The sequence below is a fragment of the Serinus canaria genome, chromosome 4A, assembly GCF_022539315.1.
Source record: "Serinus canaria isolate serCan28SL12 chromosome 4A, serCan2020, whole genome shotgun sequence".
Taxonomy (NCBI): domain Eukaryota; kingdom Metazoa; phylum Chordata; class Aves; order Passeriformes; family Fringillidae; genus Serinus; species Serinus canaria.
The window spans coordinates 6,383,571-6,402,534 of NC_066318.1; the positions used below are offsets into that span (position 1 = coordinate 6,383,571).

The following is an 18,964-nucleotide window of genomic DNA, read 5'->3' on the forward strand; positions in this document are numbered from 1 at the left end:
CAGATGAAGACTATTAATTTTATTCTGTAGAACACAGGTTCATTTAATCTTAGTGTCTCTTTTTCCTTACATATAACATGAAAACACTGGTTTCTCATGTTTCAATAACAAAAAGTTACATTGCAGTTACTGACAATCAGGCAGTTGGCAGGTGTGCAAGGGAGGGTATGAGTCCAAATTATTATACATACAGTACTGAATTTATGAAGTTTTTAACCTTGTTTAGGAAAAAAACAAACAGATTTTGCAGATATCCCACTGTGGTCATGTGAAAGTCTGCCCAAAGAGATTGCAGCTGAAGGATGTGCTGTGAAATCAGCCGAGTTATTCTCTTTCTCAAAAGAAGTTACAAGAGCCCATCTCACTGAACCTGATTCTATTCTACCCTGCAGTGGTGCAGACTGAGTGATTAACTGTAACTGAGGCAGAAACCTGACTTTTTGAGTCAAATTCTAGGATAGTTTGTGTATCTAGGCTCCACAGAGCTTGGCTCTTAACTTTCCAGGAATTTATTTAATGCTCAGAAATGGAGGAAGAGCATTTCACTGGCAATGTCTGCTATATTGAGAGCTAACTTCACCTTTCAAAATTATCAGATTAATTTAATTTTGTACTCTTATATAATCCAGAGTTTTCGACTTAACTGTCTTGAGTGTAGAGTGATTTGGAATGAAAGTGGGTATTATAGAAAAGTAGATGTCTGATAATGATAAACTGATGTGATTTTGGTGAGGGGCTTCCCTGTGTTTGTCCTCAGCTAAGAACATTTCATGTATTTCAGCTCTGCCTCCAAAGTAACTGTAGTTTGAGGCATTAATATTTCATGAGGCATAAGCGGTTCCCCTTTAGGAAAAGTAAAAGCAGTTTTTCCTGTTTGTGAAATTTCCACATTGCCAAGAACAAGAAAGCTTTCGAAACACTATCTTTGCTGCTAGCAGAGCTTCACTGCCTTATAGGGTCTGAATCCCCTGGATTCACGCTGGGGGCGGGCTGGGAATGCTGGCTTTTCCTACTTCTGGGTGATTCTGGGAGGCCTGCAAATGATGTCATGGTACATTTTAGGCTACAATAACAGGAAATCATCAAGTGTTTACACTGGCAGACTGGGCTGTGATGTGATTTTCCTCCTCTTCCTCTCTGCCCCCCCCACCCACCTCGCCCCTGCCATTGACTTCCTTGATATATCTGCTTCCTCTGATTAAAATACTACAAGGTGGCAACACTGAAGGAGGAAAAAGGGAAGTGGGGGAGGGAGACAGAAAGGCATATTTTAAAAGAGGATGATTCCCCTCAAATCACTGTCAGAGAGCACAGTCCTCCCTCTCTGGCCCTGCACATTCTGTGTTAGTGCAGGCTCAGAAACATGTCAGAAACTGGCCTGCTGAGGAACTGGAGGATGGACCGCTCCCAGCTGAGACATGAAAAAGAAACTCTCCCCTCCTAGAACAGATGAGTCACAGAAAAGATCTCCCTGGCAGGGTTTTCTTTGAATTTTCCTCCTGCACAGGCACATCTAAAAATATTTGCCATGGGTTGATGGATTTTGAGGAGGAGAAGTCCACATTTTCAGGGCTTGGGTCAGAGCAAGTGACTTTTACCCAGAGACTGTATCACAATCTGTAGCAAACATCAGTTTTCAGTTTCAGTTTCAGAGGCAAGGTAGAGTGCTAGGGTTCAGGTCCTGCTTGTACCAGTGATGCACAGCATGAATGTTAGACATTGTGTCCTTCCCAACCTGTTAACACAAAGGCAAGGAGGAGGAAGGTGTAAGGTGGTATACAGAAGACAAGGGATTCCAATGAGCTAAAACAGACTAATTGGCTCCAGGGTAGTTCATGTCTCCATAACTATACAGAACCTGGCATTAGCTCAGTATGTTAGAGCATGGTGCTAACACCATCAAGGTGGTGTGTTTGATCCCCACTGGGCCATTCTAAGAGTTGGACACGATGATCCTGGTGGGTCCCTTCCAACTCAGAATATTCTGTGATTCTCTGATATACTTCCAGCTCACTGCTATTGCACTGGGTCAGCAGAGTGCACACAAGTAGCTCCAAGCTGGGGGAACAGTAAGGAGTACCTGGAAGGGGCTAACTCTAGAGCAGATATCAGCATTTTGCAGGAGTTTATGGAGAATGTCTCACAGCAGTGTGGAAGGGAGCCTGAGATGAGAAAGACTGCAAATATTGAAGAAGTTTTCTGTAAATGAAATTTACAGGAAGGTTTGACTCAATTTATTAGGATTCTTAGGGATGATCCTGTGCAGGGCCAGGAGTTAGATGCAATGATTCTTCAGGGTCCCTTCCAACTCAGCATACTCTATGATTCTATGACTCTGTAAGTCTAGACTGTAATAAGGTAGGAAGGGAAAGAGTAGCAAATAATTTTATTTCTATTGTCTATTTTTTCTCCATTTATGCAGCATCAGCAAGACTGACAGTTTAAATTATGCTGAGAAATCTCCCAAATGGAGATGAGCCTGAGACACTCACTAAAGTAAAACTACTAGGGTATGGAAAGTCTTTCTAAGAGTACCATGGCTCTGTTCAGTGCATTTAGAAATTGCAGCTTTCCAGTTCATAAAGCTCAAGAACAGGCAGACAGGAAACCTTTTAGAAAAAAATACAGTCAGAGGGACTTACACCTTGCATCTATGATGCAACTGTAAAGTGCAATTTACAGCAGTTTGCACAAGGAACAGGAACCATGACGATGTGATTTCACCACTCCAAGTTACTCGAATAGTTATCTATGGTCAGTGACAAGTTGATACAAACTGCATTAAAACCACGGGTGCTTTGGCTTCATCATTATTATCAATGAGGTTATTACCTGAGGCATCCAATCAGAGCTGTGAGAGAAAGACCATCAAAGCAATGCTCACATTTATTATCTCCCAGCATGAGAGAATAAATAGGAAGCTTTTGCTCCAACCAGGTGGCTGGGATCTTAAGGCCACTTAAATAGGTACCTCACTCCCAGACACACTCAAAATGAAGCACAATCTCACATGCTTTCCTGAATGAGAGGTTGAGGCTTTCCTCTCTTTAATAATCCCAAAGATAAATTGTAAGGGTTCACCCACTGGTAAACTGTGCAGACCAATTAGCTCATCTTTGGGAACCAGGCTCTCCAGGGCAGTGGTCACAGCACCAGGCCTGTCTGAGTTCAAAATTCATTTGGACAATGATCTCAGGAGTTGGATTCAGTGATCCTTGTGGGTCCCTTTCAACTCACTGCATTCTATAATTTTATAATTACCAGCTCCCCAGCAAGGCAAAAGGAGCCAGTCATAAGCACAGATAAGCCTAAGCCCCTTTCTTTCCTGGGCTGCACTGGAGTCATTACCCCACAAACTGCTCTCATAATAGGTAATACCAACAGGCAGCAGGGCTTTTCCCTTATCATTCACTGAAGCAAAATGCCTCATAGTGCTCCTCTTGCTGGGGAAACATTCAGCTAAGGGACTCCATGAGACAGATGTGTGGCCTAGAAGGGGAGGACTCTCACCTTCTTGGCAAAGCCATGTTGCCAAGCCCAGACCCCATTTCCCCATCAATTCTGTGCTGTATGAAGCTCTGTTGATGTTTTCCAGTGACAAGCAACTCCTCATGCTTCCACACTGGGGAGTGCTGGGAACATGAAAAAGGAGGGGGAGCTGTATTTATTCCATGCTGATTCACAGGTTTAAGTTAGCAGGACTGGTCAGCATTTGTGAAGTAATTTTTTACTAAAAAATCCTAAGTCATTTTGCAAGAATATGTTCTTTTTATTGATACATTCATTACAGGAGGCAAAAGTGCTGTTTGCCATATGGTTTGCTGTTGTATAGCCCTGCAAGGAGCAGGGAGTTGGACTTGATGATCTTTATGGGTCCCTTCTAACTTGAGACATTCTATGGTTCTAGGAAAAGTGGGGTTTTTTTCCCACTCTCTAACCAATAAAGGTGAAAAAATTTCATGAGCTTAAAATGCCTCATTACATCTTTCTTATCTTGAACATTACTTCTGAAGTTACAATACACTATTGTGTCTTCATGTTAAACAGGTAAATGTTTTCTCTTGTTTTGTCATTATTGCAACCGAATGGTTTTACTCAATCCAAATGTCTCATTGTGGTCTAACCAAAGTGATTGCTTCCCTCTGGATGTGACTGGTGATCACTGGTCTGTGTGACCCTGGAAAACAGTCACGGGATGTGGTGCTAATCAGGGTCTGCAGATTCCCTCCTCATCAGCACAGCTCTGGCTCAGGATGAGGAGCCTTGGCTGAATCTGGGTGCCATTTCTGGTATTTCAGCTGTGCCCTGAGTACCCCTCACCTGGTGCTGTGTAGCTGGGGCCGCGCTGATGAGGACCCTGCTCCAGCAGTTTTGGTTTCGTGCTTGGGTTCTGGCTCACTGAGTGACCTGCCAGGAACTGCTGGCCTCCAGTGCACCCTGACAATCTGAGATATCCAGTTTCTGAGTCTTTATTCTGATTCAAAATAAAAACATATTACCAGCTATCATTGCTTCTTAAATGTATAATGTGCTTTGTGCCTGAAATGTTTGCAGTGTTTTTTCTTTCACTTGCACTGGAATAGAGGGAAGTTACCTCATGTTTCAAGAAAAATAAAGTAGCCTTAAAATGCTATTGTGAACAGAAAAATCATACATACAGACAAAACTTAATCAAAACTGAAATAAAAATACAACCTTAATGAAATTTAGAAACTTAAACATTATTGTATACTGAATTTTTTACTTGCTAAACAAAATAATCTTAGCACATCATCCTGCTATATGAACAACAGGATGTCGGGTTTTTTATAACTCAAAAACTTCAGTTATTTCAGAATTAAACACACATAACAAGACTATGCAGTTAAAAGGAGAATATTCCTAATTTACATCTATGCCTCAAGAAAGTATATTACATTAAAATGGTATTGAGTAGTGTAGGTTATGTACTTTTTGAATTAAAAAAACACCCATGTAGGTATTTTGTTGCATAAAAACCAAGAACTGGTGAAGGGCCTTGTGGGGAACCTGGATGAGCAGGGCTGAGGTCACTTTGTCTGTTCAGCCTGGAGGAAACTGAGGGTAAACCTCATCAATTTACAACTTCCTCATGAGGAGAAAAGGAGGAGCAGGATTGATCTCTTCCCATTGGTGACCAGGGACAGGACCCAAGGGAATGACCTGACATTGTCTTAGGGGAGGTTTAGGCTGGATATCAGAAAAAAAGTTCTTCACCAAGAAGTGTGCTTGCCCCACCTCGAGTACTCTGTGCTGTTTTGGGCACCCAAAGGAGGGCCGGGAGGAAGGGGAGAGGTCTGGAGGGGAAGCCTTAGGAGTGGCTGAGGTCACTTGGTTTGTTCAGCCTGGAGGAGACTGAGGTCAGACCTCATTGTGCTCTTCAATATCTTCACCAGGGGAAGTGGAGGGGCAGGTACCAATCTCTCCACTCTCGTGACCAGTGACTCGAGGAAATGGCATGAACCTGAGTCAGAGGACGTTTAGGTTGGCTATTAAGAAAAGACTTTTCACCCAGAGGATGGTTTGGCCCTGGAACGGAATCCCCAGGGAAGTGGTCACACCACCGAGGCTGACAAAGCTCAAGAAGCGTTTGGACAACATGGGGCACGTAGGGTGGCTCTTGGGGATGCTCCTGTGCTTTCTCCCAAGGCTTCCCTCGCCCTGATTCAGGACACCACACCTCGCCGTCCCTCAGCTCCCCGCACGCACAAGGGCAGAACGCCCTGGCCCCGAGCCCTGGGGGCCGCAGAGGATGCAGCCGCCAGCCCGGCCGCACCCCTGCAGCAGCAGCGGAGCCGGGCTCGCCTCAGGCGGCCGCACCCAGAGTGAGTGGCGGGCGCGGGAAGCGGAAGCGGCGCGGGCAGGGCCGGGCCGGGCCGGGCCGAGCAGGGCGGGCCGGGGAGGCGGAGCGAGGAGCGGCGCTGGCGGCATGGCGGCCCGCGCGGGCCCGGCCTGGAGCCGCGGGCAGCCGAGCTCGTCGCCGGCTCGCAAGCGGCTGAAGCCGCTGCAGACGGTGGTGGCGTGGAGGGGCCGGGCGGAGTGGGACCAGGTGATGGTGGGGCTGTACTGCGGGGACAGCCGGCTGCAGCAGGACGCGCTGGACCGCGTCTCGGCGTGGAAGAGCCGGTACGGGCCGCGCGCCGCGGGCGGGCAGCGATGTGGGGCTCGGGGCCGCCCCTGTGTCCCTGGAGCGGCCGCTCTGTGCCCTCGGCCCCGGCTGTGCCCGGCGCTCGCAGTCCTGGGCCCGGGTGCTGCCGAGAAGCCGAGCGCAGCTCCCGCCGGAGCAGCTCCGCGGCCGGGGCTATGTGGGCAGGCTGGCAGTGCAGCAGGGCTGGCAGCCCCGTCTTGTTTGGCTCCTTCTTTGCCGGAGGCTCCGGGCACGCAGCTTATGCCAAGAGTACGGTGGCCCCCTGGGAGCAGGGTGGGGCAGAAGCCCTGCGTGTCCGCAACTTCACGGGCTGATTTCTCTGGCAGCGAGCATATCCAAGCCCCTTAAATTGCCTCTGCTGCATCCGTATACAAGACCCGCCTAGGTAAAGCATCTTGTCTGTGTGCTTGGCGTATCAGTAAATATTCGTTTAACGTGTGCTTAGGAGTAATTGTGTAACCGCTCTATTTCAATAGAACCCTTCTGGACAGAGCCTTTGATGCTGTCTCAGCATACCATTTCTTAGGCTGTAATGTATCATAGAGCACAAAATGTAGTGGGAAGGCTGCCCTTTTTACTGGGTGAGTGTATTGGTGTGAGCCTGCTCACCTGGTTTTCCTTTGCCTCCAGGTATGGTCCAAAAATGCCTCTTGCAGTGGACTCCACGGCAGAACTGATTCGCTGTAAGGTCCTCGATTCATCTGGCAGATTGAAGTCACACGAGCTCATCCTGTCTTATGGGCTGGCTCTTGTAAGGTAAGGGCTCTCAACGCCCTTGTGCTTTTGAGAGAAAGACCTGGACAGATGTCATTATTCCACTGTGTGAGTTCACTTTGCATCTCTGGGATCACAGCATTGTATAGTACACGGGGAGTTTGTCTCTGGAGTTCCAAGTTTCTCTGCAGCTCTTGACAGTAATTTAGTTTTTTGTAACCCACATGCAGATTTGTCAACTTGATCACAGAAAGGAAACAGAAGACGGGCAACATTCCTCTGAGGCAATTAGCGAGAGAGGTAACTATCAAATAAGAGTTGCTTGATAATTTACAGGTTATTAACAACACTGAGGGAATGTAGGGGAACATTGAAATTGTGGGGGATCATTCTTTTGTAACCAAAATAACCGATATAGATGTTTGTTTATTCCAGCTGCAAAGTTTTAAACAGGTTTATTGCAACTGGATATAAAATTTGTTATTTGAAGTCACAATAAAAGTAAAAAAGGCTGATGATCATTAAAGGTTTTCGAATCACATGTGATCAAATAATTTACATGTGTGTAGTCCCACTTGACATACTATCACACAATTTGCTTTCTTAGCAACTGAGATAGGAAAAAGAGCTAAATGTGTGGTTTATAAATCCTAGTCTTTGACAAGCAAGGCTATATGTAAAGACTCATATTTGCAGGTATTTTCATCTCGTGTCCTTTTCTTCAGGTGAGCTTTTCCACTCGTGTGAAGGAGGAAAGGTTCAAGCTGTAATTGCAGTATCAGGACCAACTTGAGTCCTTTTACTGCCAGCTGCACTGATCATCATACCTGGGAATGAACAAATTTTGACAGTGAAGGACAGACATTATTCAAGACTCTTCTGTATATGTTTGTGCCCCTGGGTGGGAATGATGAATTGATTTTTTTTTTCCTGGGTTTTTGAGAAAAGTTCTGCTTCTCACTTTTTAAAACCGATCAAGCTTAAAAGCAAAGGTCCTGCATAGTTAAAGGTAGTTGTCCTCAGGAAAGCTGCAAAAAACTGTATGCAAATTACTGTGTAAATTTCAGCATTATATGTTGTCTTTGATACATAGTTATCCAGAATGTTATTTAAATACAGTTTAATTGCTTCTCAGTTACATTAGATTACATGTAACGCCTCTGTCTAAGAAGAAATCTCTTGTTGCATGTAACACTGAAGGACTTAAACTGTAAAATGCAAGTTTGTATGGATCCTAGCCCACAGGAGGAGTGGCATCAGAGGGCTGGGGGATCTTGGCCCACTCTTGAAGTGGGCAGCAGGGGAGCTACAGCGCAGGAGTGGCCAGGAAGGTGCTGTTCCCACCTGGTGGAGGCTCTCTGCAGCTGTGCAGGGCTGGTGCAGTGGGAGCAGAGGGGTCATGTGCTGGCTGTTGTTGCAGGTGGACATCCCCGTGTGGGTCGTGGATCTCCGTCACGAGCTGACGCACGGGAAGCTGCCGCGGCTGGCCCTGTGCCGCAAGGGTGAGTGAGTGAGTGAGTGAGTGAGTGCCACCAGCAGCTGGCACTGGGAGGGGTGGCCTGGGCACGTTGCCTGGGGTGGCAATGCCCAAGCTGTAGGCCCTGAGGGGAGCACCCCTGCCTCCGTTTTGGGGTGCTGCAGGACAGGCAGGGAGAGTTGTGATATCAGACTCTGAGAGGACTTGCCACTGCCCTGTCAGGATAGCTGAGGGTTCCTCACAGGGCAAGTGTTCAGAGGCTTTCTCCTATCCCTGAAAAAATTACTCAAAACAACAACAGCTGGTTGCAACAGTTTGGTGCTTTTGCTTTTTTACAGCACAGGAAGTTCCTCTTCGGGAAATTAGTAAGAGCTTTTTCTGATGGTTTAGTGACATCTAAGACTCTTAAAAAATCCCATTTAGGGAGAAATGTGGATACTCCAAGCCTGAGTGAATGACCAGCTCATAGCATTTGAAGAGACTCCTCGAAATTTTGGGTTAAGGCTTGAGAATCCAGTTAAATAATCTTCAGCATGGTCCTTAGATTGGATTGGGAAAATGCTGAGGAAAGTAAAGGTATTTCCTTTCCATTCTATTTCATGTATGCATAGTGTAGTCCCTGCACAAAAAATATTCTGTTATTGTTGTAGATGCTGTGTTGACCATGGTGATACTAAAGTACTGACTCATTTTCTCATCTGAATGCCACTGCAGGGACCCAGTTGCTGCTTAAATTTGACCTAGCTTGAGCAGGGTGCAGTGCCATAACAGCGTCCAATCATTTTTTTCCCTCCCAAAAATATGGGTAGTTACCATGCCTGTGATAGTGGATTTGTTGGTTTTTTGGGGTTTTTTTCCTGGTTTCTTTCTGGAGGTTCGTTTTGGTTTGGTTTTGGGGGGTTTTGTTTCTTGGGTTTTTTTAACTTGTTCACTCCATTCATTAGTGGAGTATTTTGTGTTTCCAGACTTCATAACTGGTTAATAGCATTTATTTACATAATTCAAGTTAGCAATATGCCACCTACTATTTTTTGCCATAACAAAGAAATCCTCCCTGAGAAGATGTTTTCTGTTCTCTGTTAGGTTGTGATGTTGTGCTGGAGTGGCTACGAAAGACGTATTGGAACCGTCAGCTGGGCAATAACTTGTGTGAAGATGAGGATGAGGAAGAAGAGCAGGAAGAGGTGGAAGCAAATGCAGATTTAGATGGTGATGCATGGGAGATTCAAACCCCGCAGCATGAGGCCTGTCAGAAACACAAGGAATTCCATGGTAGGTGTTCCTAGAGCGACAGCAGACACAAGGATTGGATATGCTAAAGAAAGAAAGCAGTTTAAATGTGTCATCTTCTAGCGTAAAGTTACACCTTCAGCTCAGGTTTTGGGATTCCTCTTTGGGTCTTGGTGGATTCCTGGTGTTGACTGACTGGTTTGGTAGTATTTCTCCAAAGTTTTAGCACTTTGTGAATAGCTGTAGTGCTGTTGTAATTGATGCAAAATGCAAGTATAATGAATACAAATATGCATCAGGATATAAACTGCATGTGGGAACAATTTCTTCCTACACCGATCTAGCAATTTGGTTTTTAGCTATCTGGGTTTATCCAATTTACCTGTCTTTAGCTACTGTTAGTGATAAAATATGGAAATTGTGGTTCAGCCCCATGTTGCTGGAAAAGTCTGGGAGTTTTGGGAGCCTTCAATAAGTTGTCTCAACAGAATTGCTGGCTTCATTTGACTGACACCTTCCTTGAGTGGAAATTTAGCAAAACTAAGCAGCTTTCTTAGATACAAAATTCCCTCACATAGTTGATCTTCTGCTTAAATGATATATTTATGTTTATTTCTAGAAAAAGTCAGAGATGTTCTGATATCTTACAAGAACGAGCAATTCCGGGTAAGTGCACTCTGATGATCAGCACTTTCATTAATTCTCTCTTCTTTCTTGGGCAATATGTTTTCTCTTCCTTGTTGCCTTACTTAGTTCTTGCTCAAATCTATCTGCTAGTGTTGTCATACACGGCTTGCCAAAGGAAAACTTCACTACAGAGAACAAGCTGGGCTCTGATGTGGGCACTTTGTTCAGGTTTCTAAAGGAGATCTGTGCTTATTGGAGATTCCAAGAAAGGGGAACATCTGTGAACTTTTTCAGGTGCTGGTGATGAAGTACAGGTGGCACGTGCATCTTCTTGTCATAGCAATAATGTCTTTGTCATGGGAGTGTATTTTCTGTTAATGCTTGAATTTTCCCTTTACTCAGGTTATGCAGACTATGCCATCTCTTTCAAAGTCTCGAGAATTGTGGTCTGATTCCTCTTCAGAATTGGACTGGATTTTGGCTCAGATCAAAGACCTGATGCAGGAAAACAGGTATGTCTCTGATAAAGAACTGAGATGAAAGGTATGGTGCTGAACTGGGCTGTAGACCTATGAAATTGCCTTTTCATAGTGTCCTGTAGCTGATCATGGACAAAGCAATTAGTTGATTTCCTCAACATCTTTGAGGACTGAGTTGTTGATGTGTGCTAATGAGCAATGGAGCTTGTGCCAGATGGTCTCCAAGATGTTCTCCCAGACTTAGTGATGTTGGCCCCAAGGCATGCAGCATCTTCAGTTGTCTTCAAAAGCTCCCAAAAAAAACCTCCCAGGCCTGAGCTCTTCAAAAGCTCTTCAACCCTGTAGAGATTTTGATTTCACAGTAACCTTTGGAATTCTTCAAAACTGCAGGGCAATACTTGGCATTTTCTGTATTTTTTATATTTCCATTACTGCAGAGCCTCTAGGACCTAGTGTGTTGAGACTTCCTTATTACCACAGAAATTTGCATGGAGATCTTGACCTGCTTTGAGAAATCTAAATGGTGTAACTGCAGAGGGGAGAGAGTATGATGTTACAGATAAGAGCTGTAACTCCTGTTGTTTTGAATATAAATATATATGCCATACAAGAACAGCATTACCAGGTCTCTTAAAAAATTCTCCATTCCCTCCTCACATTTCCAGGTGTTTGGCAGTCAGACTTGTTTCAGAACTGCTGCAGGTAGTGTTTTGATGCATAAAGGAATAAGTGGCAGTAATAAGTTTCTCTGCTCTAGGGCAACAGTGGCTGAAGCTCTTCTCAGTGATGGCTTTCTCATCCCAAAGATGGATTGTCTGAAGATGCTAAATATCAAGTACGAAGGTGAGTGTTTTGTGCATCACACAAGTAGAAAATGCATAGGTAGTGTTATGACAAAGTCTGTTATTTTTTTCTCATTTTATTGCAATCTCTAATTGGCTGCATATTTTTTGTATATCTGGGTCCTTAAACATCTCTTGCCCTGTTCTCCAGAACCCCTTATGGTCATGCTTAGCTACTGCTTTTGTAAGAAACTCTTGGGATGGAAGGATAGCTCTTCAGCACTGCATATCTAGCCAAAACATCTTTCAAAGCTTGCATCTCTACCCTTTTCTGCAATAGTTGCTGATTTCAGGAACTCACACTAGTTTCTCTTCTACACTGAAGATTTGTGCTTATTATCAAATTGCTACTTATTTTACTTGCCTAGCATAAGAAAAATAATAGTTTCAGTGAGGACTTCAGGAAAAATCCTGGAATCAGTGATCTGAGAACAAACCTCTTTAGTTTGGAGCAAGTGTCACACCTGTATTTCATAAAAAATTACAGAGCACCAATTTCTGTCTTCTCTGATTTGCTTTTTCTTCTCATTGCAGCAAATAAAGAGGTATGGCAATTCAAAATTCCCCCAGCATTTTACTGCTTTTGGCAGCCTTTGCTGTCAGGTCTGCTTTCACGAAGTTTTACACAGATCCTAATAGAGAAAATGTTTATAGAGCTGAAGGAATGTTCTGACTCTTCAGAACTCCGGCAACACTTCTTGATCAACTGGATTTCTGAGTTGCTGACTGGCATTGCCAAAGTAAATGCTGGTGAGTGTGTCTGCAATTTCTGTGTTTAAAAAAGCATAAGAGTTTTTTCTGTACTGTGTAAAACTGTACTATTAAAGTGGTGGGACCTTTATACATAAAGTGCAGTAGCCTAATTAGTACATTTTGTCATGTGAACATAAAGCTTTTATTGTTGTATTTCTTGGACTTTTCACCTGCAGCTTGTTCATGTCATGTATTTCTTAGCAAAAATTTGAAATTGTTATTGATAAGTGTGCTGCAGCCTCCTCGAGATAGGAAAAGCAAATCTCTCACAGGAAAGATCAAGCCATTTAGTGCTAATTTGTCCAGATATCAATACTTGTAGGAAATAACATCCTTATATGCTATCTGCTACTGTTACATGTAGTGTGTTATGAGATCCCTGTTCCCAGTTCTCCCTTAACAGAAGCCTGCCTTTATAAGATACTAAATAGTGTTGCTGTCCTTTATTGATCCTATCACAGGATTTTTATGCCTTCTAAACTTACATGTGATAAGTAATATTTTGTTTTCAGTTCCTGACTCTTTAGAACTGTTAAAATTGGCAGACCTTGTGTTTCATTCCAGAGATAGGCTCTGAAGGGCCTTAATTATTCAGAGTGTCCCAGGTTTCTCCTAACAGGATTTTTATACTGTGACATTGTGTATCCTTGCAGACCTTTGCACCCCTTAATTTTGGTGCCTTCTTTGTCCTCTCCTGGTCTGGCTCAGAGATTTTGCTCTGGTCTGCACAAAGATTTTGGCAGTATCTCAGGCAGTCATAGGTTAAGATTTGGTGCTTTCAGTCAGTGCTGAGCATATCTATGATGTACCAAGATCCCTGAATGCTGCTGTTAAATCTACTTTTGCAGAGCTGCCTGGAATGATACTGGGTCCCAGATGCAGTACACTGCATTTATTTGGGATAATACTGTTCAAACACATCTTGTGGCTTTCCTGTCTGTTGTGACATGCACAGGGCCAGCTTGGGAATGTCTGCACTGCTTTGTGGTCAGGTCAGGTGGAGCTACCTGAGCTGTCCATGTGTTGTCAAGTCCTTTATAACAACCCTGATGTTGTATTTGGTCGGTACATCTGGTTGTGCACTTGGGTTAAAATGACAGCCTGTTTGAGGATGGGTTCCAGTAAAAATGCAGAGGGATGAAGAGTATATTTTTGATGAGTTTTGAGTACCTTTTTGTTTTCATTATCTTTGAAGGGAAGAAAAAACAACAGTGTAACAAGCAGGTGTCTGTGAAGGAGCTGTTCCTCCATAAAGTTCCTTTGCAGTGGATAAGAGTGACTGACAGTTGCTTGCAAGCTCCCTGCTGGGCAACCCCACATCTTCTTCAGATGTAAGTTTGATGCTGTGACCTAGAAAAGGAACAGCAAACAGTGCTCTGTAACAGCCTTGCTTCCCTAGTGATATGCTGAGCTATAGCTGCGTTCCCTTGCCTTTCTTTGCATCTTGTAGAAATTGTAACAAGTGTGTATAAAGCCATGCTTGCTGCTATTCACCTCCCCATTGATTGCACACAAAGAGAAGGAAAAGAATTTTAAAGGTTTGCACCTTCCAAATGAAAGCAGAAGTTATCTGGGGAGGTATTTAAAAAGCAACCTGTTCAGAAGCAATGTGACTTGGTAGAGATGTGACCTTATTCAAGTGATAGGAATTTACCACAGCTCCTAACTTCTATACAAGAAAGCAGTAAAGCAGTAATTCAGTTAGAAGTATCCAAAGTCCTTAATTTTAATCACAAAGACAGAGTATTCCAGCATCCACTGACCAGGGAATAATCAGATTTTGCCTGTTAGATGAGTTATGTGAGCCAGCTGTCCTGGAGAAAACAAACACTTAAAAGCAAAAAAGACTCCAGGTGAAGATTTACCAACCCTTTTAAGACTTTTCCATTGCCCTTTTTCCTCTCTAGGATCCTCACAATCATGAGACCTCGCTTGTCACGTTCTTCTCGGAAGAACCTGCTCTACCTTGCTTCCATTTACACAGAAGGAGGTGCCCCTCTGTCCAGTCCAGGCCTCTCTTCAGATGGCAGTGAACAGCCAATTTATACTATAGAGAGCTTACAGTGGAGAGCCAGGCAAGAAAACCAGGTTAAAAATCAAGGGCAGACTGTAGAGAAACAAGAAGATGTGCCAGAGAGAGACAATTGTGTAGAGGAAGTGGAAGAGGAGGAAGAAGAGATGGTGACTGAAGCAAATGCTTTGGAAGGACTTGCTCATCCTGGTACCATGGTGGCCATTGCTGAGAAAAGGGCAGCTCTGCAAGGGTCTGCCTGGCAGATCACTGCAGGTAAAAAGTGACTCTAAGACAGTCTTCATCACTGACAAATGTTAATTGAAGTGCAAACACATTCCAGCTCTTTGGGGCTGGCCACAATTAAACTGTGCTTCAAAGATATCTAAATGTTAAATTACTGAAAAATGTGGGTTTTTCAGTGTTTTGTTTATGTTCAGGAGTCATTTCACTTAAGCTTGTAAAATACTGAGAGTGTGTTTTCCAGGAGCATGCTATTACTGTCTTATTTATTTTTTTATTAAGTTTTTCCAAACTGTTTAAAATTTCAGCGTATCTAGCTAATGGGGCAGCATATGTGCCAGCTGAGAATGGTGAAGAAAATATGGATGTTTCTTGGACTTGTGTTTGTCAGACTTTGGGGTATTTGAAAGCACAGTTTGTCTGTGAACCTAAGTTCCATGCTGTGGGAAAATGGTTGTTGTGACATGGTGGCAAACAAAAGAAAGGAGCAAGACAGGGTTTTAGAAGGAATAAACAGTATATCCAGTGTTTTGTTAGCTTTGTTACAGTAGCTGTACTTTCTCATTGGGGTTGGAGGTCTCTGTAGCTAAGAATTTTGGATGAGTCATGGAGGGACTCAGACACAGAAGGAGGAAGTTGGTGGAGAGGAGTTGGAGTCAAAAGGACATTTAAAGGGAAAAAAAGCATCCACTAGAAGACTGAACTCTTGTACTTCATTCACTGGGAAATTTCTCAAGTAAAAAAACTAAAAAAAAAAAAAAAAGAGACATCTTTAATATGCTGATATGGACAGCTTGTTAGAACTAGATGTTTTGAGAACAGAAGCAAAATTGTCCTCTGTGACATTGGTGCAGATAATTTCTTGAATGGCTGAGTTGCAGGGGGCAGTATTTGTGGACTGGGGGAGGGTGATCTTGTGTTTCAAAAATCTCTTTGGGAAACTCAGACTTCTTGGTTTTGTGGCTGTTTTAATCTAGATGAAGTACGATGGAAAGACTTTCCTCTTGGGAAACTCCCAGGTCAGACAGATGACCCTGATGCTCTCATGTTGGATAATTATTCTATGATGTCCCTGCTTGATCAGCCAGTGAGGGATGAGTGGAAGCCTCTCAGCACAAAGTGAGTAATGGTGTGGGTGGGACTTTGCCTCTGAACCATGAAATGCATTTCTCTCTATGTGCCTTTTACCTTACCATGTGAAAAATTAGGGCTGAGATTTCCTTTTTACTTCTATTTAAATAGTTTGACCCAAAAGCTACTATTGTCTCTAAACCTACTCCTAATGGTATCCTTTGAGGATGCCATGTTCTAATATTGCGATCTTCACTCCTCCTGCTCTCTTTTAGAAGAAACCATTCCAAGCACTATGAAATACTGCTGTTTAGCAGGTATCAGCATAGCCCCAGCAGGCTTGAAAATTGAAGTTTCTCTTAGCTGGGGCTTTGATCTTCAATATGTTGGCAGTGCTCAGTGACCTTTTAGAGCTGTAGCTAGTAATTCAGAGCTGCAGATCTGATCTGAGTAAAGAAACACAGATTGTCCTGGAAATTACAGGGACATTCTATAAAGCTTTAGTCAGATCACCTTTGTTACTAATTGAAGCTCATTGGAGATGTTTTAATAGGGTCATTATTTCACACTTTGAAGTCATAGGAACTTGAATGCTGTAAGCTGTCAAATCAATTTCATCACATACATATAAACCTATCTCCTTTCTTTTAATCCAAGAAATGCTTCAGAATGTAAGTGAATTGTAGTTATTTTCCTTAACACTCAACTGGACAACCTTCTAATCGCTGATTCCTTTCTGTCGTTGGTGGGCCCAATCTCATAGCAATGTGAAGGACTGAGAATCACGCAGTCTGGGATACTTCACTGAAGAAATCTTGCACATGTTCATATTTTCACATATTCAGAGTTGTGTTCAGATCCCCGGCATCAAATTATTGACCTTCCCTTATCAGTAACATCCTATTCCTTTGGAGGAAGATGCCCTAGACTGCATTTGGAAATATGATTTAGTCATGGTGAGGAATAATAGTATATTAATTCTAAAAAGCTACAAGCCAGATTTGTAAATTTCAGGCTGTTTTTTTGAACAGTGTAATGTGTCATGCAACTGCTATTACTAGAAAATACTCATGTAGAAAATGAGAAAGCACCTACCAGGCCAAAAGTAACATGTGTTTGTTTCTGCATCTCTTTGTGTGGGGAAAGGGGCAGACAGTTCATTCCACTCAGATTACAGCCTGGAAGGATGCCAAGGAAAAAGAAAATCTTAAAAAGAAACATGAGGAAAACCTGTTGCTACCACAAATAGAAAGGAGCAGAACCTAATTTATTCCTGTAGCTGTGCCTGGAAAGAATCCAGATTTGATGGTGAATCAGGAGTGCTACAATGGCAGCTTGTTCATTACTCTTATTTCCCTTGCCTAGCAGCTTCTCCATTTGCCAAAGGACATGGGGTGTTAGAAAGGTGGTCTGACTTCCCCAAGGCAGAAGGAAGAAGATTTTCTTGACTGCTTACATTTTCTTCTGTGCAGAAACCAGCCCACTGCTAATGTGCTTTATTGTCTTCCTCACAGCTCTGCAGAATTGAATATTCCCATGACAGGAGGATTGTTATGGACCCAGAATGACTTCCATAAAATAAAAAGTGGCCTTCAACTTTTCTGAGACAGCAGCAGAGTGCTCTGACTTTTAGCATTGCACAACTTAAGTGGCATGGAAGATCTAGCAATGATGGTGGGGAAAATAGTCACTCCAGGAGTTGTTGTTGCTGTGATTTATTGATTTTTACCATGTAAAATCAATGTTTTATAAAGGTCTTGTGTTTTTAGTTGTATGTACAGTGACCATTGTCTTGCTTAACCAGTTGAAATTTGCCAAATAGAGTTAAGAGTATTTTGGAATCCCTCCATATTCCTTAACTTTTTCATAAATAAATACAACTGACTGGAGGCAAACTGTGCTCCTGGGTGCTGTTTCTCAGTTTTCACTCTGGAAAGTGTTCTCTGGCCCAATAGTGAGACTATTGATTGATCCATTCTTATTTCATTGATGCTGATACTGTCCTGGAGGAGTGATCGTGCCAGGATAAGATTGTGCTACAGTTTTCACCTGTCTGGGATTTCACATGAAGCTTCAGGGATGAATCCTAGCTAGAGCATGGCTGAATGTGATATGTAAATACCTTTGAAATGTTTTTGTCACGATGTTTTTTCAAGTGATAGTCTTGAAGCCACTACTGTCTCTTTTTGATTGAAGTGTTTTGCTTCATGTTATTTCTGTTCATGATTTTGCTGATATTCATAACCAATACTGTAATGTTTGCTGAGAGCTGGTGTGATTACTGCAGAAATGAACTGAACAAGTAACTTCCTGCAAAGTTGTTGAGAAAAATGGCTTCCAGATAGTTTTTCCTAAATTCAGTTTTCTTTACTGAATTATTTTCTTTTCTGTATTATTGGAATTTAAGAGGCTTCTGCAGTTACCTGTCAAAACCCACAGGAGTTTAAGTGTATGTTTATTGCAGGACTCCTGAGTAGGAATTTTTTAAAGTGCATCTGCTAGAGGGTAAAACAGGGTTTCTCTGAATCCTAGTAATTTTTGGGTTTTACTAAGCAGAAGGAATAACACATCAAGGGAAGGGATACAAAAAGGGACATACAGCTTTAGCAGCACATTGCATAGAATTGAAATGCATGTTTAGAACAGCAGCTTCATGGATTCTTTGCACTGGCTCTCAAGTAAAGGCTTAGCTGGAGGGCCAGAATGTAAATATTATTTCTTTATTCCTCCTTCTCTAGTTTCTTGTTATTCTGCTCTGCTGCAATTGCTGGTTACCACACATCCAAAAATGGAACAGACATTGCATATTTCCTTCTATAAAAGCAAGCAGTGCCAATGCAAAAGGAAATAAGCTTTCTGTTTTGAGGGATTTTTCATAGAAGCTCTTCTTCTTTCAAGTATTTTTAGAAATACTTCTTTTACCCAGTAGTTAATTAGGCTTATTTAGGAAATTCTGAGTGAAAGGGGTTTGTTCCTTTATTACTGCATTTAGCTGAGTATGAAATTACTGGAATTGCTGAATTTTCTTTTCCAAACAAGCATAACACTTCAAATAGGGATGTGCTGGCACATACTGAGCCATCTGTAATGTTTTTTTACTCACTGGAGGAAGTGCATTTGGTAAAATCATGTGCTGCTACTACTACTACTACAATACCTTGATCAGCTGTAGTTACTGCCTTGTGTATCTGCCATTACCCCACTTAAAGAATTTGGGAGGTTTTCAGTCAATCAGCTAAAAAAACCCCCAAGAAATAACTTGGACAGACTGCAACAGTTGTTTTGAGCAAAAAAGCTTTTTGGGGGTCTTGTCTAAAGAGGGTTGAAAAATAAAAAGCTAAAAACAAATAA

General features: G+C 42.7%; 1 protein-coding gene across 1 annotated transcript; it reads left to right on the forward strand.

Moving 5' to 3' along the window:
- The first annotated feature begins 5,937 nt into the window (after positions 1-5,937).
- LAS1L (LAS1 like ribosome biogenesis factor) lies at positions 5,938-17,508 on the forward strand. Its single transcript, XM_050974284.1, has 13 exons — positions 5,938-6,144; positions 6,797-6,922; positions 7,111-7,180; positions 8,301-8,382; positions 9,441-9,629; positions 10,207-10,253; positions 10,617-10,726; positions 11,451-11,536; positions 12,070-12,285; positions 13,484-13,619; positions 14,196-14,575; positions 15,520-15,661; positions 17,128-17,508. The coding sequence occupies exons 1-13, from the start codon at positions 5,948-5,950 to the stop codon at positions 17,216-17,218; spliced, it is 1,872 nt and encodes a 623-aa protein (XP_050830241.1). The 5' UTR covers positions 5,938-5,947; the 3' UTR covers positions 17,219-17,508.
- The last annotated feature ends 1,456 nt before the right edge of the window (positions 17,509-18,964 follow it).